At 53.7% G+C, this 16,128-nt stretch overlaps 2 protein-coding genes across 2 annotated transcripts; one reads left to right on the forward strand and one right to left on the reverse strand.

Moving 5' to 3' along the window:
- The first annotated feature begins 524 nt into the window (after positions 1-524).
- GDF15 (growth differentiation factor 15) lies at positions 525-4,796 on the forward strand. The gene is made up of 2 exons (XM_089905285.1): positions 525-2,194; positions 3,362-4,796. The coding sequence occupies exons 1-2, from the start codon at positions 1,912-1,914 to the stop codon at positions 4,003-4,005; spliced, it is 927 nt and encodes a 308-aa protein (XP_089761411.1). The 5' UTR covers positions 525-1,911; the 3' UTR covers positions 4,006-4,796.
- A 1,988-nt stretch (positions 4,797-6,784) lies between these two features.
- Positions 6,785-10,580, reverse strand: LRRC25 (leucine rich repeat containing 25). The gene is made up of 3 exons (XM_022558683.3): positions 10,419-10,580; positions 9,088-9,887; positions 6,785-7,216 (listed from the first exon to the last, which is right to left on the reverse strand). The coding sequence occupies exons 2-3, from the start codon at positions 9,876-9,878 to the stop codon at positions 7,078-7,080; spliced, it is 930 nt and encodes a 309-aa protein (XP_022414391.1). The 5' UTR covers positions 9,879-9,887; positions 10,419-10,580; the 3' UTR covers positions 6,785-7,077.
- Positions 10,581-16,128: the final 5,548 nt, after the last annotated feature.

A 16,128-nucleotide genomic window follows, 5' to 3' on the forward strand; every position in this document is an offset into this window, starting at 1 on the left:
AGCATGGGCTCTAGGCGCGCGGGCTTCAGTAGTTGTGGCGCATGGGCTTAGTTGTTCCGCGGCATGTGGGATCTTCCTGGACCAGGGCTCGAACCCATGTTCCCTGCATTGGCAGGTGGATTCTTAACCACTGCACCACCAGGGAAGTCCTGTTCACTTTAAAAGTTGAATTTTCTGTTAATTTCCTGGGGAGGCTCATACCTGGGAGGCATGAGAAGCTGTCCCATGACAGCTTTCCAAGAGAGGTAAGGAGGTGAGTGGTGATGGCTTCTGAGAAACTCCCCCCAGGCCTCCAAACTCTGGGTTCCCAGGGCACCCAGGCATTCTGACAAGACTCAGATGAGGTCTGCGTGGCCTGTGTGGACACGTGCAAGATCCTATGGTGAGATCGTCCCCTACAACTCTACCCACCTTACTTGCCCCTCAAAGTCTTTGTTTCCTTATCCCTAGAAAGGAAATGAGTCCCATGGAAAGAAGAGGACTGGTCCAGCCTCCCAACCAGCTGCAGTCAGTTGGACATGATGGTGACGTGAGCAGAGAGACGTCTCTACTAAGCACCTGCTGAATGCCCGGGGCATCACATCGAGAGCCTCAGCCCTCCACCCCCATAGCTGGGCGATAATCCCACTGACAGAAGCTGAGGCTGAGACCCAGTGGAGCCAGAGGCTTGGTGGGACTCACACAGCTGGAGGTGGGGAGGGCCTGGACTCCATTTCTCCAGTAGGAGCCTTGCTGTGTGACACCCCTCCTTGTATCTGTTGCCTGCACACACCCCGTCACACTTTACACACCCCCACGATCTGCTTTGCACAGTGGCCCATCCTGAGGCCAGGAAGCTGGGAGTAGGCACAGGGATGGATGCCTGGGGCCAGGAGTCCTGAGCAGTAGAGCAAGGGCTGGGTACCCCAGGAGAAAGGATGTTCCTGGGGCACCCTCTACCCCTCTATCCTCTGGTGGCTGGACTTGATACCAGCCTTCACTGCCCCAGGCCCCAGCACCCCAATTCTCTGCCACCTCTTCTTCAGGCCCAGCCAAAGGATGGGGGCCCAGAGTAGCTTCATCCCTGCCCAAGCCTTCAAGAAGCCCCCAGTCTGGGGCAGACAGAGACAAGCAAGCACACACACTCCCAGCGCTGTGGGGTCAGGGCTGGGCTGGAGGAAGGCATGGGGTTGGAAGCACCCTGCTGAGCCTGGAAAGGAAATGTCAGAGAAGGCTTCCTGGAGGAGGGGCTTTCTGAGTAGGGTTTTGAGGAATGGATAGGAGTTCCCCAGCTGAAGATGAGTAACTGCAAAAACACCCAGTTTATCAAGCACCTGATATGTGCCTGGTCCTGTCCTTTACACCTCATTTGACCTCCTCTCCAGTGAAAGTCTCAATCCTTCCTTATTTTCCAGATGAAAAAATAGAGGTATGATGGAGAGGAATGGTTTGCCCCAGGTTGCACTTTCTGGCCGTTTTTTTCCTCTGCTTCCTTTGTTTTTCACTATCTTCAGCCTTTGACCCTAAGCAAAGAGGGGAGAGCAGGAATCTCATCAGGGAAGAAAGCCACCTCACCCCTTAAGCTCCTGTTGTGGAGTTTAGCACATAGTAATAAATCTTTTTTGAGAAAATTATTCTTCCCTTTCAGTCCACCAGGCTGGGATGATGTCCCCATTTCACAGAAGAGGATACTGAGGCTCAGAGAGGCTCCTGAGGGGGATTTCCCAGTATACCTAGGAGCTCCTACCCATCAGAGAGCACTGCCCTCTGAAAAGCAGCCGAAGACCCCGCCCAGTTGTGGTCCCTGGAGTGTTTACTCTGCACCCACGGTGGGCGGGACCAGGCAGGCGGGGGCGGACAAAGTCCGGGGACTATAAAGGCTAGTCCAGCAGCGTCCGGTCAGTCCCAGCTTAGAGCTTAACTAACACAGCCATGCCAGGGCAGAGACCGACATCACCACACTGCTCTCCGATGCTGCTGATGCTGTTCGTGTTCTCCTGGCTGCCGTCGCGAGGCGCCCTATCTCTGGCCCAGGAGCACCTCCCCACTTTCCCGGGACCCTCAAACGTGCACTCCAGTCCTGATGTCTCCAGATTCCGGGAGTTGCGGAAACGCTACGAAGATTTGCTGACCCGGCTTCGAGCGAACCAGACCCGCAAAGACTCGAACCCGGACCTCATTCCCCTTCCTCAAGTCCTGGTAGTCACTCCAAAGCGTGAGTAAAATCTCGGAGACCCCACCCTGGGCAGCTCCCATCATTTAACCAGTGGTTCTTAGACATAGAGGCCTAGACCTGCCGCCGAGCCTCAGTTTTCCCATCCGTGAACCCGGCAAGAAAGTCACCCCTCGAGGCTGATGGGGGAACTAAAGGCTGGGTTTGCATCAGGACCAGGCGAGGCTTAGCCAACCTGAGATGTTACAACACCTCCCCGGGTGGCAGATGGGGAAACTAAGGCCAGAGAATCCAGAGACTCTGCTGAAGACTCAAAGAGTCCGGAGAACCCAGAGACAAGGTTGGGCGAGGGGACGTGGTCCCTGCTCTTGGATGTGAGGAAAGGGTTGGAGGGGGATTTCCAGTGGGAAGGATCCAGGGGTCCGGCGGAAGGGCGGGACGGGGGAAGGGACAGAGTGGTGCACAGAGATGCGCAGAACCTGCTTGGGCTGGTTCCGAATCTGATGCAATCGCGCGCCAAGGCACTGCTAAAGTTGCACGTGACTGGTACCTTAGGGAGGGAATGGAGTATTTTCACGCCCTCCACCGAGCCTCCAGCGGATGGAGGGGGTGCAAGGAGATGTGGGCTGCGCTAGGAACTGGGAGTTGAGGGGAGGATGTCAGGCCAGAAGGAAGAGCTCTTATCCTGCCCTAATCCCACTTGTGCTGTGGGACTCCAGGAAAACTTCCCTCTCTCTGAGCCTAGTGACTGGGTTGCGAGCCCTCAAACCTCAGTCTCCCCAGTATCCCCAACATCTGTACCAGCCTGGAGGTCTGAGAATCCTGGGGAGCCAGACACCCTTCATTTCTCAGATATGGAGGAAACCAGAGAGTTGAAAACACAGTAGCTCGTTAACTAAGCACCTACTGTGTCAGGCACAGTGGTGACCAAGCAGACAGAAATCCCCGCTGAGATTCTGGTGGGGGAGGAAAATAATAGACAACCAAATAAAATAAGTCGGTGCCAATCTTAGGCAGGCTGGAGTGGTATGTAACCAGCCATGCTGAGATTCAGGGGAGGAGTGTGGCCGGTAGAGGAAGTCTTGTGCAAAGGCCCTGAGGTAAGATCTAGCTTGGGGTGTTGGAGGAAATGGGCACACACACACCACCACCACCCCGCGCCCGGCACACAGTAGGCCTGTGAATGACTGGTTTCCCTCTCTCCCATAGTGCGACTTGGACCAGGCGGCCACCTGCACCTGCGCATCCCCCGGGTCGACTTAACTGAGGGGCTCCCTGCAGCCTCCAGCCTGCATAGGGCCCTTCTCCGGCTGTCCCCGAAGGCGCGGAGCTCGTGGGACGTGACGCGGCCACTACAGCGTCAGCTCAGCCTTGGAAGCTCCCGGGCTCCCGCAATACGCCTGCGACCGTTGCGGCGACCGGACCAGTTGCTGGAGGCATCGTCTTCTGCACAGCCCCAGCTTGAGCTGCACTGGCGGACAAGCGCCACCAGGGGGCGACGCCACGCGCATGCTCGCACCCGGGACGGTTGCCCGCTAGGGGAGGGGCGCTGCTGTCGCCTGCAGAGCCTGCGCGCGTCGCTCGAGGACCTGGGCTGGGCTGACTGGGTGTTGGCGCCGCGCGAACTGGACGTGCGCATGTGCACCGGCGCGTGCCCGAGCCACTTCCGATCGGCTAACACGCACGCGCAGATGCAAGCGCGCCTGCATGGCCTGAACCCTGATGCTGCGCCTGCCCCATGCTGCGTGCCAGCCAGCTACGATCCGGTGGTGCTCATGCACCAAGACAGCGACGGCCGCGTGTCACTCACGCCCTTCGACGACCTCGTGGCCAAGGACTGCCACTGCGTGTGAGCAGCCCTGGTCCTTCACTTATGGCACAAATGCAATGGAAATGACTTCAGTTGTCCTTGTCTGTCTAATGGGCTCGTGGAACCTGAAATACCCGATTCCTAACCATTGCTGTCTGCTCCCTCCTGGCCCAAACCTATGTATTTATGTTTGTATTTATTATTAATTTATTGGGGTGATCTGCCTGGGGACTGGGGAGGCGTGGTCTGACAGTGTGTGCGTTTATGGAAAACTCTGGTAATAAAAATGAAGCTGTCTGACCTGACCCCTGTGGTGTCCAGGATGGAGCTGGTGGCCTTGGGAAGAGCCCACCCCCGCTGGCCTCAGTTCCCTCAGGGGAGCTGGTATGAGATGATTGGAACAGTCCGGGGAATGGGTGGCAGGACGTTCTTGGGGACGCCAAGAGATTGGACGGTGGTCACGATGCCAATGGTCCTCAAGCGCAGCCGGGGACATCCCTCTCTCCGTTTCTGTGCTTCTCTACCTCCCTATTCCTCTGCTTTTGTTTCTGAGACCCTTTTGGGTCTCAGCCTCCCTCCATCTCTTCTGATCTCTCAGTACTCCTGTTTCCGTAATTATCTGGCCCTGTCTCTATCACCATCCTGCTCTCTCTCCCTCCATGGGGGTCACCTTTCCAAACACAGGCAGCCCAGAGTCACGTGCATTGTGTGTGAATCTGCCCCAGACCTGGAAGAGTCCCATTACCTCTCCTGTTTGTGGCACCTCCCTTCATGTTAATCATGCCTTTATCCTTTCATATAAAAAGAGCTGGGAGAGGGACTTCCCTGGTGGCACAGTGGTTAAGAATCCACCTGCTAAAGCAGGGGACATGGGTTCGAGCCCTGGTCCGGGAAGATCCCACGTGCCATGGAGCAACTAAGCACGTGTGCCACAACTACTGAAGCCCACAGGCCTAGAGCCCACGCTCTGCAACAAAGGAATCCACTGCAATGAGAAGCCTGAGCACCGCAATGAAGAGTAGCCCCCGCTCGCCACAACTAGAGAAAAGCCCGTGCACAGCAACGAAGACCCAATGCAGCCAAAAATAAATTAATTAACTAACTAACTAAAAAAAAAAAGAGCAGGGAGAAGTAAGTTGTGAAGAACGTTTTCATGCACACCACATCTCCCAGGTTATATCTTTTCCTGCTTAGGATCTTAGAATTGCTGAGATGTACCAAGCCCAGCCCCTTCCCCACACCCACTTGCCTGTTCACCCTGAGGAACTGTCATGGGCGTCTGGAGGACAGAGCACCCAGCTTCAGCAGTGAGTGAGATGTGTCCCCTGTGAACCCCACCATCCAGAGGCAGATCTGAATGACTGCAGTGCCCCTGAATGTATTCAGTGAGTACCCACTTTGTGCCAGGCCATGGCTGGGCACTGAGGACACGAAGGAACAACGTAGGCAAAATTTTACCACTCCATTCAAGCTCAGCTGAGTGCAGGGACAAATGAGTACAAAATAAATCATAAGTGGCTGATTGTAGTAAGAATCGTGCAAAGAGGTCAGCCCAGGCAATGCATTAGTGAGCAGAGGAAGACAGATTTTTGGCAGCAGGAGTGGGGGCTGGAGTAGTGTCTAGGGCAGGGATGCAGGGGTGCAAGGAAGCTGAAGACCCTCATAGGTTGCCTCTCCCACCCTGGGTCACTCCCAGGTGTTGGGGAAGCCAAGGGAACCTCAAAATTAAACTCAATGTCAGGATCACCCAAAGGTAGCAGCTGCCATACTGAGTCTCTCCCCAAACATCAAATGTTGCCTTTGCCGGACACTGCTGCCCGTGTGCCTTTTCACACCTCCAGGCTGGTCCCCCTGCCCAGTGTGCCTTGTCCTTTCTACTTCTCGAACACCTATGCATCCTTCAAAACACACTTCAGATTCCCCTCTTACGTACAGCCCTTTTTAAACTCCTTCATTCATCTCCCTCTGGGGACCGTCATTCCATCTCTCCTTCTGGCCCAGGCTTGACCTCCCAGGACTGGGGGTGTCTGTGTCCAGCTCTGTCTCCCCTAGTTTGGGGGCTTGGCAGGAGTCGGGCTGGGAGCAGCTGACAGGAAACCCAGCTGAGGCATGAGCTTGAACAAACTCTTGAAATACACTGAGCTCTGGGAGTGATGAACTCTGCCTGAGGAGGAACCAGGGAAGGGTTCTCAGAGTGGCCTTGGCATTGCACCTGGGCCTTGAAGGATGAGTTAAGGTATCTCAGCATATTAGAGCTAAAACAGCCTTAGAGGCCAATTTTAATCACCTTGTTTTACAGAAGGGGGTACTGAAGCCCAGAGGGTTAATGGCAGAGTCAGGAAGTGGACCCATGCCTCCTGATGCCCAGACCAGAGTTCTGCATCTGTATTTAGATGCTTAAGAGTGAGAAAACGTGGAAGGGGATGGCAATCTGGGCAAAAGGAAAGGCATGGGTAAATGACATGAGAAAATGAAAGCTTCAGGAGGGAGGTGAGCTTGAGGGAGAGGAGGCCCAGACCAGAAGGGCAGAGGAATGGGAGAGGGCAGTGGGTTGGGCAGGGCTGGGTCACGCAGGTCTCAACCACCAGGCTGAGAATCTGGGGGCAGTGGGGAGCCATAGAGTGTGCGTAAGCAGGGGAGGGGCACAGTCCCATTCATGAGTTATAAGGATCCCTTTGAGGCTAGTGTGGGCTGCCCTGGGGGGCCAAGTCTGGATACCAGGCACCTGAGAAGGGGGCCTGAGAGTGACAGAGGGGAGAGACTGGGGGTTGGGAGCAATTTGGGAGTCCCAGAGCTCTCGTCTTGGAAGCCCAGCAGCCTCATCTGTCCCGCAGAATTTATTGGGCAATACTTGCACACCAACGGGAGGGTGACGACAGAGTTCACACGTTGACCCTCCCATCCCTGTGTTGGGGTCTCTCCTTCTCCACTTCTAGCAGCCGAGTGGCCTGAGGAGCAGAGTGGTCTAGGGAGGGGGCTGCAGAGCCTCCCTGGGGCCTCAAGGATGATCCTTCCCTGGCCCCATTCCTCAGATGGGAAGACTGAGGCCAGGGAAGATCCAGGGTGCCCCAAGTCACCTGGAAGGGGGTAGGCTGGAGTTTGAGATGTTGAAGGCTCAGTGCCCAGTGATCACATACTCTTCTTCATCCGATGGGGCCTGGCCCAGCGACTGCAAGTTGCAGTAGACAGGCTGGGAATCATGGTGGCGGCTCTCATAGTTCATGTAGAAGTCGTTGTCCTCTGAAGGGTGAGGCCTGTGGGGACAGACAGATGGGAGGGCAGGTAGGATTCAGGGAGCAGGCACATCAGCTTTGAGAGGCAAAGTAGTTCAGGGCAATTGAGTCCACTCCTAATATTTACATATGAGAAAAGTGAGTCATGGGGCAGTGTTCTCCCAGCCTGGCCCAACTTTCTGTGAGGAAAGCAAGTAAGGGGCACTGATTCAGGGAAGATTCTGTGGATTCAGCATTGTAACGCTGTGGTCCAAGGACCCTGAGTCATAGTAGGGTTTTTTTTCTTCCTTAAGGTTGAAATTGTTGCCCATTTTTTACATTAAATTCTAGATTTTGTTTTCCTCTTGAAAAACTGGAAGCTCTAGTCACACCAGCCACATGAACACAAGTAGCTGGAGCTGAACCAGTGCCCCTTCAAATGGGAAATGTTTTCACCAGGTCCCCAGAAGCAGCTGAATTTGTGGTCTTGATACAAAAATAAATCTCTGAGCCTCAGTTTCCCCATCCACAAAATGGATCAGGGAGGAGGTAGCTTCTTAGGAATGTCTTGCTATGGTGGGCAAGACACCCAGAGAAGAACTTTCCTGCCTCCAGAACATCCTAACACCCCCACCCCCGATCCTCTTGTAAAAAAGGCCACTTTGGGTAAATGGTGTCTATCAGTCATCTGTACTTTAGTATAATTTACTCCAAATACATAAATGGTTGTATGGGGATGGAACTCAGGGTTTGTTTCTTGCTTCTGCTTCTGACCTTGGGCATGTCATTCCCCTGCCTTCCAGAACCTCCATTTCTTTCTTTCTTTCTTTCTTTTTCTTTTTTCAGCCACACCGCACGACTCGTAGGACCTTAGTTCTCCGACCAGGGATTGAACCCGCACCCTCACCAGTGAAAGCACAGCATCCTAACCACTGGACCACCAGGAATTTCCAGAACCTCCATCTCTGCAACTTTAAAATGTAGGTTGGGATTGACACATCCAATTCTTAACAGTGTTTTTAGAGGAGACTGGTCCTGAGGTCTTGGTGACAGCGAGGCAGAGGCAAGCATCAGAACACAAGCTGCCTTAGGGAGTGTGGTGCTTTCAACTCCTTACCTCAGCCCACTTCTGCATTGAGCCATATTTGCATCTGCTTTGCATATTCTCTTATTTCTAACCAATAGTCTCTCACAGGCCTCCCCACCTTTTGGATTCTGCTGCTGCAAAACCCAGCCATGACCCTCTTCCCTTCCTGCTTGGATCCTCCCAGCCCCCTCCAACTTCAGCCCTGATGTCTTGCCTTCTCAAAACACATCCACAGCAGATTCTCTGTTCTCTCCCACTGCCAGGCTTTTGCCCTTCCTTGTGCCTGCCCCCCTGAAATCCCCTCCACTCCCTCATCCAACCTGGAAAAGTTGAACCCATCTATCTAAGCCCAGGCAACTTTGGAGGCAGGGCTTTGTGGGGTAGAGAGAGACACAGATGGCTCTCTTAGCATCTCCTGTGTGTCAGAAGGAGACCGGAGTGCTGTCCCATTTTACAGAGACCGAAACAGAAGTTCAGAGACGGCCCTGGGTCACATGACATCTGAGCCCAGGCCGCTGACCGCTACCGCAGAACCCCGACTCTGCCTTGAACACCTGCCTCCTCTCTCCCAATCCTTGGCAGCCAGAAGCCGGGTTTGCAGGTCATGAGAGGGACGCTTGTCTCCTACACAAGAACTCAATTCTTATCCCAACTCCATGAGGCGGAGGGCTGTTATTGTCCCCATTTTATCGGTGAAGAAACGGTGACCCAGAGAGGTGGAAATGACTTGCCCAAGATCACACAGCCTGTAAGAGGCAGAGCTGGGAATTGAACCCTGGCCATCTGGCTCCAGAGTCTTGCAAGCAGATGTGTGTGGGTCACTCACCTGTGTTCAGCCCACTGGTGCCTGGCAGCTGGTTGGCCCACAAACATGTTCTCATAGTCAGAAGTGGAAGATCTGGGCAGGGTGGCTGCTGGGAGCTTAGGGCTGAGGCCCCGGCTACTATACCGTGGCTGCTGGCCCGAGCCAGGCCTGGGACCATTCTGAGCAGCCCACGTTTTGCTCATGCCCCGGCTACTGCCTACCCGATGTCTACAGAGTCTCCACGCCAGCACTGGGCCAGCAATGGCAAGCATGAGGAACAGGCTTCCACTGGCCACCAGCGCTCCTATGGTTATCATGGTCAGGGGACGGGCACAGCGCACTTCCAAGAAGGCAGAGACGTTGTGCCAGGCGCCGGTGGACACATCCAGGCACAGCAGAGGCTGTGGGCCAGAGCAGTTGTCCCGCCGGACCTCGTGCCAGGGTAATAGGACACAGCTGCAGTCAGCCCTCAGGTCCAGGTCACAGTGTTCGGCCAGTGCCCTGTCCACGAGGTCCAGGGGGTTGTTGGTCACATCCAGGACCTGCAGCTTTCCCAGGTGAGCAAAAAAAAGCGGTGGGAGCTCTCGAAGGCCATTCCCAGACAGGTCGAGATGAAGCATACTGCTGGCCTGCAGAGACTGGTTCTGAGGCAGCAGGCTCAGGTTTTGACCACTGAAGTTCAGGCATGTGTCCGTGAACTCCCTGGTCCAGTTCACATCCCCCGAGGACACATGGCACGACAACTCCTGGCTGCCTGGATGGAGCAGTAACAGCAGCGGCAACAACAGCACCCATACCGGGGCGCCCCCCATGCAAGCAACCTAGGTGGAGACACCGGAATCCAAGCCCCAACCTCAGTCTGGGGTCACCCTCCCCCTCTCCACCTATGTTTGTTATATATATTTTTAATAGCCGAGAGCAGCTCAGGCCACTTCTGAAGTGTTAAAACTTAGCCCTTCCGCTGGTGGCTCCTCTTTGATTGGCTCTGGCCCCCTGCCTCAGTCTCCCCTTCCGGGGAATGGGTACCTAACCGGGATGCCTCAGGGGCTTGGAAGGCGAGGAGGAGACCTGACCCAGACAGCCCCTTCCCCTTCTCTGAGATCAGCCCCTTCGGGCTAAGTTGCCCAATTTCCCCCAACATTTCAGGAGCCCTCTCTGGCCAAGTCGGGACTACGTGCAAATGAGCCGTTGCCCCGGAAACGACCCCGGCCCTCTGCCTTTCTTTTCCGAACTGCAGGCTGTTGGGAGTCTTGGGCCGGCGGTGGGGGTGGGGGTGGGGGCGGGGGGTGCTGCTGACGGGGTCCCACCAGCTGTGGTTTGCACAGACCCAAGTTCTAGTGCCTCCGTCCTACCTTTCTGGTCCCCCTGCCACGCCTTGGCCTCGGTCGTGCTAGAAGTCTCCGGTGCCGAGGGTCTGCGTCGTGGCTCACCTGGACGCGGGGGTCAGAGGGTCTGACCCTCCGCGGATCCGGATCCACTGCGGTGCCTGGCGCTTCTCAGGCTCTGTACCCATCGACTCAGGGGAAGAGGAACTGGTGTCGGCTGAAGTGCAGAGGGGAAGAATGAAGAAGATACAGAGACCCGCCCCCACCCCCTCCCCGCTGAAAGGCCTCAAGGACTAGGATTCTTACGGGAAGGGCAGGGGCAGCCTGCTTCCTTCTTGCTGGAACCCAATGACTACATGTCCCCCAGTAACACCCCAACTAACTGCTACCTCATCAGCTCACTTCCTGGTCTCAGCTCAGTTGACTCCCAACCCATGCATTCATTTATTCGTTCAACAAACATCATCCATGCTGAGCCCCCAAGAGACTTCAGTCCTGTCCAGTTTCTTCAGGAGCAACCAGTCTCGGAGAAAGACAGAACCGGACACAGGCACCCCAAGTCTGATGGAGTCAGGTCAAGGCCAGAGTGAGGGACAGGGTACTGGAAGCTTTCCTGGAGAGGAGACATTAGAATTGGGGTTTCAACACATGAGTAGGAGTTTGCCAAGGATTCCTTGACAAACGGCCTTTGACTTTCCAAGCTCCTAGCCTCTCCCACAAGATCAGAGCTCTCCTCATGTACAAATCATGCCTCCATGCTGCAGGGGGGATGTGAGGAGGGCTCCCTGGGGGAGGGGATGTTGAGTCTGGGGCTTGGAGGATGAGTTGCAGTGGAAGGCAGAAATGAATGCATTGCAGATTCCAGGCAGAAGGCACAGCAGGAGTAAAGGTCCTGCAGCTTGAGAAAGCATGGCTGGCTGGGACAGCGTGGTTAGGAGTGGCTGGAAGGGACAGACTAAATGGAGGAACTGGTGACATGGGCAGGTTGGGGAGGCAGCACAGGCCTCCAAAGCCAGGCAGAGGAGTGGGGCTTTATTCCCAGGGCCAAGCAGGTATGTGAGCAGGGGAGGGGCACTGTGTCAAAAGATTCTTCTGGAGTGAGTCCGGGGTCTGGAGGTGGCAAACCTTTTGAGGAGCCTGGAGTCCCAGAGGGAGAGGGGGAGCTGAGTCAGACCTGAGGGATAGTGACACAAGAGAGATTGAGGAGGGAATGGGTACAGGTAGGCTGGCAGAGAGTCTCAACCTCACTGGGGTCCGGGCTTCAGGCAGACCAGGTTCAAATCCTTTCCAGCCCCTGGCTCACTGCTTGACCTTAACTGTTCTGTACCTCAGTTTCCACATCTGTAAAATGGTACCTCAGTTTCCACATCTGTAAAATGGGATAAATGTCAAGAGTCTTTCCTGGACTCTGGGAGGCTGGAGTCTACTCCCCCACGCTTTCCCCTCTCCTCAGACTCTGCCCCTTTTCCATCTCCAAACTCAGACGAATGGTCAAAGGTCTTGAACTGAGACTTTGGGGAAGGGCTACAATTTGTTCTTCAACAACCCGAAGATACTCACTCCTAGTAAAAAACAGCAGATCACAGCAACTCTGAGATACTGTTTGATTCCATCTATCAGATGGGCAAAAATTCAAAAGTGTATTGACACCCTGTGCTGGCCAGGCTGTGGGGAAACAAGCAACCCCACACATTGCTGGGGGAGCATCTGTAGTGCAGCCCGATGTAAGGCATCCTGTCACAGGAATTATGAATGCACATGCCCACTGATCCAGCATCCCACTCCTGGGACTCCTGAATATTTTCATGTTTACGAAATGACAGGGGCAGGAACTGATGAGTGGATAAACTAAATGTGGTCCATCCATACAGTGAATATTATTTGGCCATAAAAAGGAACGAAGCTCTGATACACACTACATGTGGATGAACCTCAAAAACATTATGCTGAGTGAAGAAAGCCAGACACAGAAGACTACATAGTGTATGATTTCATTAATATAAAGTGTCCAGAACAGGCAAATCCACAGAGACAGATAGTAGATTAGTGATTGTCAGGGGCTGGGGAGGGGGATATGGAGAGTGACTGCTAATGGGGACGGGGTTTCCTTTTGAGGTAATAAAAATGTTCTGGAACTAAATAGGGATGATGGTTGCACACATTGTGAATGTACTAAAAATCACTGAATTGTTCACTTTAAAGTGGCTAAAGTGGTACATTTTTTGTTAAGTGTACTTTGCACAATTTTTTTAAAAAGTCACCTGAAACTTACAAGATATTGTAAATCAACTATACTTCAATAAAAAGAAAAATTTTTTTAAGGCAAAAAGATGACAGAGCTACAGGATGATTCATTGCAGCATTGTTTGTTTTATGAAAACAAAAATTGGAAACCACCTAAGGGATTGGTTAGATCAATAACAGCTCATCTATCCTGGGAGGTGCTACAGAGTCATGAAAATGAAATTATAGATCTCTATGAAACAATAAGGAAAGACTCATTCATTTCCTCCACAAACAATTATTAAGCTCCTACTGTGTGCCAGGCACTGGTCTAGGAGCTGCAGATACAGCCATAAACAAAACAGACAAACTCCCAATCCCCGTGGAGTTCTTGTAGTAGTCGGGGAGGCTGGAAACATGCGGAATCTATCAAGAAAATATGGGACTTCCCTGGTGATGCAGTGGTTAAGAACCCGCCTGCCAATGCAGGGGACACAGGTTTGATCCCTGGTCCGGGAAGATCCCACATGCCACGGAGCAACTAAGCCCATGCACCACAACTACTGAGCCTGCGCTCGAGAGCCCGCGAGCCGCAACTACTGAGCCCACATGCCACAGCTACTGAAGCCTGTGTACCTAGAGCCCCTGCTCTGCAACAAGAGAAGCCACCGCAGTGAGAAGCCCATGCACCGCAATGAAGAGTGGCCCCCTCTCGCCGCAACTAGAGAAAGCCCGCATGCAGCAACAAAGACCCAACGCAGCCAAAAATTAATTAAAAAATATGTAACAGGTGGCAGAGAAAGTAAAGTTGGGAAGCAAGCAGGGAGGGTGGCAACTTTTTAATGGGATGATCAAGGGAGGGTTTATCGCAAAGGATAAGGGGGCTTATTGAGTAAGGAGGTGGGGGAAGGGCATGCAGGGAGTAGAACAGCCTGTGTAAAGGCCCTGGGGCGAGAGCGGGCCTGGGTGAGAGCAGATGTCTTCAAATGAATATGTTAACTGGTGGGGGGGGGGGGGGGAAGCAGCTTCCTACCGAAACTTTTTTTTTTAATCTATTTATTTTTGACTGCGTTGGGTCTTCGTTGCTGCGTACTGGCTTTCTCAATTTGCAGTGAGCGGGGGCTACTTCTCATTGCGGTGTGCAGACTTCTCTTGTTGCAGAGCACTGGCTCTAGGTGCACGGGCTTCAGTAGTTGTGGCACACGGACTTACTTACTCCGTGGTATGTGGGATCTTCCCGGACCAGGGCTCGAACCCATGTCCCCTGCATTGGCAGGTGGATTCTTAACCACTGCGCCACCAGGGAAGCCCCCCTATAGAAACTTTTGATGAAACAGGAAAAACAAATACCCTGGGGTTACCTCTTAGTGGCAGATGGATGGGAGGGAGAAGCTCCCCATGTATGTTTTTATCTTTTTTCCTTTAGAATCCTATCATGTCATGTGAATACTGTGAATACACAGTCAACACGTTCAATCCAAACATTGAAATCAGCCAACAAGCACACACAAGAACTCAGGCTTTTAGGATGAGAGGGACAGAGGGGCGCCAGCTGGCGGGCCTGGGTGTGGGTGGATTCCAACACTGAGGCCTCTTAGAATAGGAGGAAATGAGGAAATGAAGTGAAGGAAATGAGGAACTAAAGGGCCAGACACTCAGGCTTGGGGTGGACTATGTGGGCGTGGGACAGGCCGGCTTGGGGCCTGAGACAGTGGGTTCTGAAGGTGGGTCTGGGGGAGCCTGGGGCCTGGGCCTTCCTGCTGCAGCCCTGGCAGGCCATGGCTAGGCGGTGGGAAGAGGGGCTACACTGGCCCTCAACCTGGCTGAGAGGAACCAGAAACTTCCAGAGGGCTCACCTTCATACTCCCCCTCCTGCCCATATGAGTCCCAGGCAGGGCCAACCTGTCAGCACAGAGACCTCTGTAGAGCCTCACAGACACCTAGAGACCTTCAGAAACCCCAGAGAAACCCAGAAAAACTCAGACATCCCCAAGACCCCAGAGATACCTAGAAGAAATTCAGAGACCACTCCCAAAGACAAAGACAGAGATGCGGGGAGTACCCTGGGGTAACCCAGCCTCAGGGCCACCAACTTGTGGTCCCACAGTTTTGCCACATTTGCCCAACACCCTCTGATCCCCAGTACGCACCCTGTGCTGAGTGAGGCCTCGGTGTGTCCCCAGGAGCCCCTAGTCTGGGGAGCTGGAGAGGGGCCTAGGGTTTCCCCTCCCCACATCCACCTCCAGCTCTGTCCCAAGGCTCTCACACTTACCTGGAATCAACCCCTCTCCACCTCCGAGCTTCCCCAGGGTGAGGCCTCTAAATCTCCGGCCTCAGCCCCTTCCTGCCGTCTCCATTCTCCCTGTGACAGCCTTTGAACTACCGACACCCCCATCCTCTGGCTCTGGTCTAGCTACTCTTAGAATCCAGTCTCACCCCAGGGAGGGTCTAGGGCAGGTTGCTAGGCAGCCCAAGCCACAGTAGAAGCCCTTTACAGGGCCTGGGATCTTGAGGCCTCTGAGGAGCTCTGGAGCTGGCTGGTCAGGACCACAGGCAGTTATGATGCCCAAGGGCTGGGCTAAGTTGGCCAAGCAACCTAGGGGCAAACCTGGAATGTGAGCAGACTCCAGCAACTGCAGACCTCCATGCGTTAATTCAGCAAACAGTGCACTGAGCCACTTCATTGCTGTGTGACCTGGGGCCAGTACCTTAAACTCTCTGTTCCTCCACTTCTTCCTTTGTAATTTTTAAAATAAATTTATTTATTTATGTATTTATTTTTGGCTGCGATTGGTCTTTGTTGCTGCACACGGGTTTTCTCTAGTTGCGGCGAGCAGGGGCTACTCTTCTTTGTGGTGCATGTGCTTCTCATTGTGGTGGCTTCTCTTGTTGCCGAGCATGGGCTCTAGGTGCCCGGGCTTCAGTAATCGTGGTCCGCAGGCTCCATAGTTGTGGCTCGCGGACTCTAGAGCGCAGGCTCAGTAGTTGTGGCGCACGGGCTTAGTTGCTCCGCGGCATGTGGGATCTTCCTGGACCAGGGCTCAAACCTGTGTCCCCTGCATTGGCAGATGGATTCGTAACCACTGTGCCACCAGGGAAGGCCCAATTTTTTTTTTAAGTTTTTTTTTTTTTTGATGTGGACAATTTTTAAAGTCTTTATTGAATGTGCTAAAATATTGCTTCTGTTTTATGTTTCGGTTTTTTGGCTGGGAGGCATGTGGGATCTTAGTTCTCCCACCAGGGATCGAACCCTCACCCCCTGCATTGCAAGGCGAAGTCTTAACCACTGGACCCCCAGGGACGTCCCTCTGCTTCCTCCTTTGTAAAATGAGGACAGTGAAAACCACCGTGCAAGGTGGCCGTGAAGGGCTGGGAGACGGATGTGAACGTTAGCATGTGCCTGGTACCGGGCCGTGTGTGACTAATACACAGCTGAGTGTCCTAAGGGTGGGGGAGGTGTAAATGGTCCATCATGCACAAAAATCGAATTCAGAAGGTAAAGTTTGATTTTTAA

The sequence above is a fragment of the Delphinapterus leucas genome, unplaced genomic scaffold (assembly GCF_059928025.1).
Source record: "Delphinapterus leucas isolate spDelLeu-1000000601 "Yukka" unplaced genomic scaffold, BTC_Dleu_Yukka2 spDelLeu_asBTCV2_sq25, whole genome shotgun sequence".
Lineage (NCBI taxonomy): Eukaryota > Metazoa > Chordata > Mammalia > Artiodactyla > Monodontidae > Delphinapterus > Delphinapterus leucas.

Bases quoted from the DNA above. Each gene is read 5' to 3' on its own strand.
- GDF15 (XM_089905285.1), top strand. From the start codon at position 1,912: ATGCCAGGGCAGAGACCGACATCACCACACTGCTCTCCGATGCTGCTG. The intron at 2,195-3,361 runs GTGAGTAAAATC...TCTCTCCCATAG, and splicing joins CCTGGTAGTCACTCCAAAGC to TGCGACTTGGACCAGGCGGC.
- LRRC25 (XM_022558683.3), bottom strand. From the start codon at position 9,878: ATGGGGGGCGCCCCGGTATGGGTGCTGTTGTTGCCGCTGCTGTTACTG. The intron at 7,217-9,087 runs GTGAGTGACCCA...CTGTCCCCACAG, and splicing joins CACCAGTGGGCTGAACACAG to GCCTCACCCTTCAGAGGACA.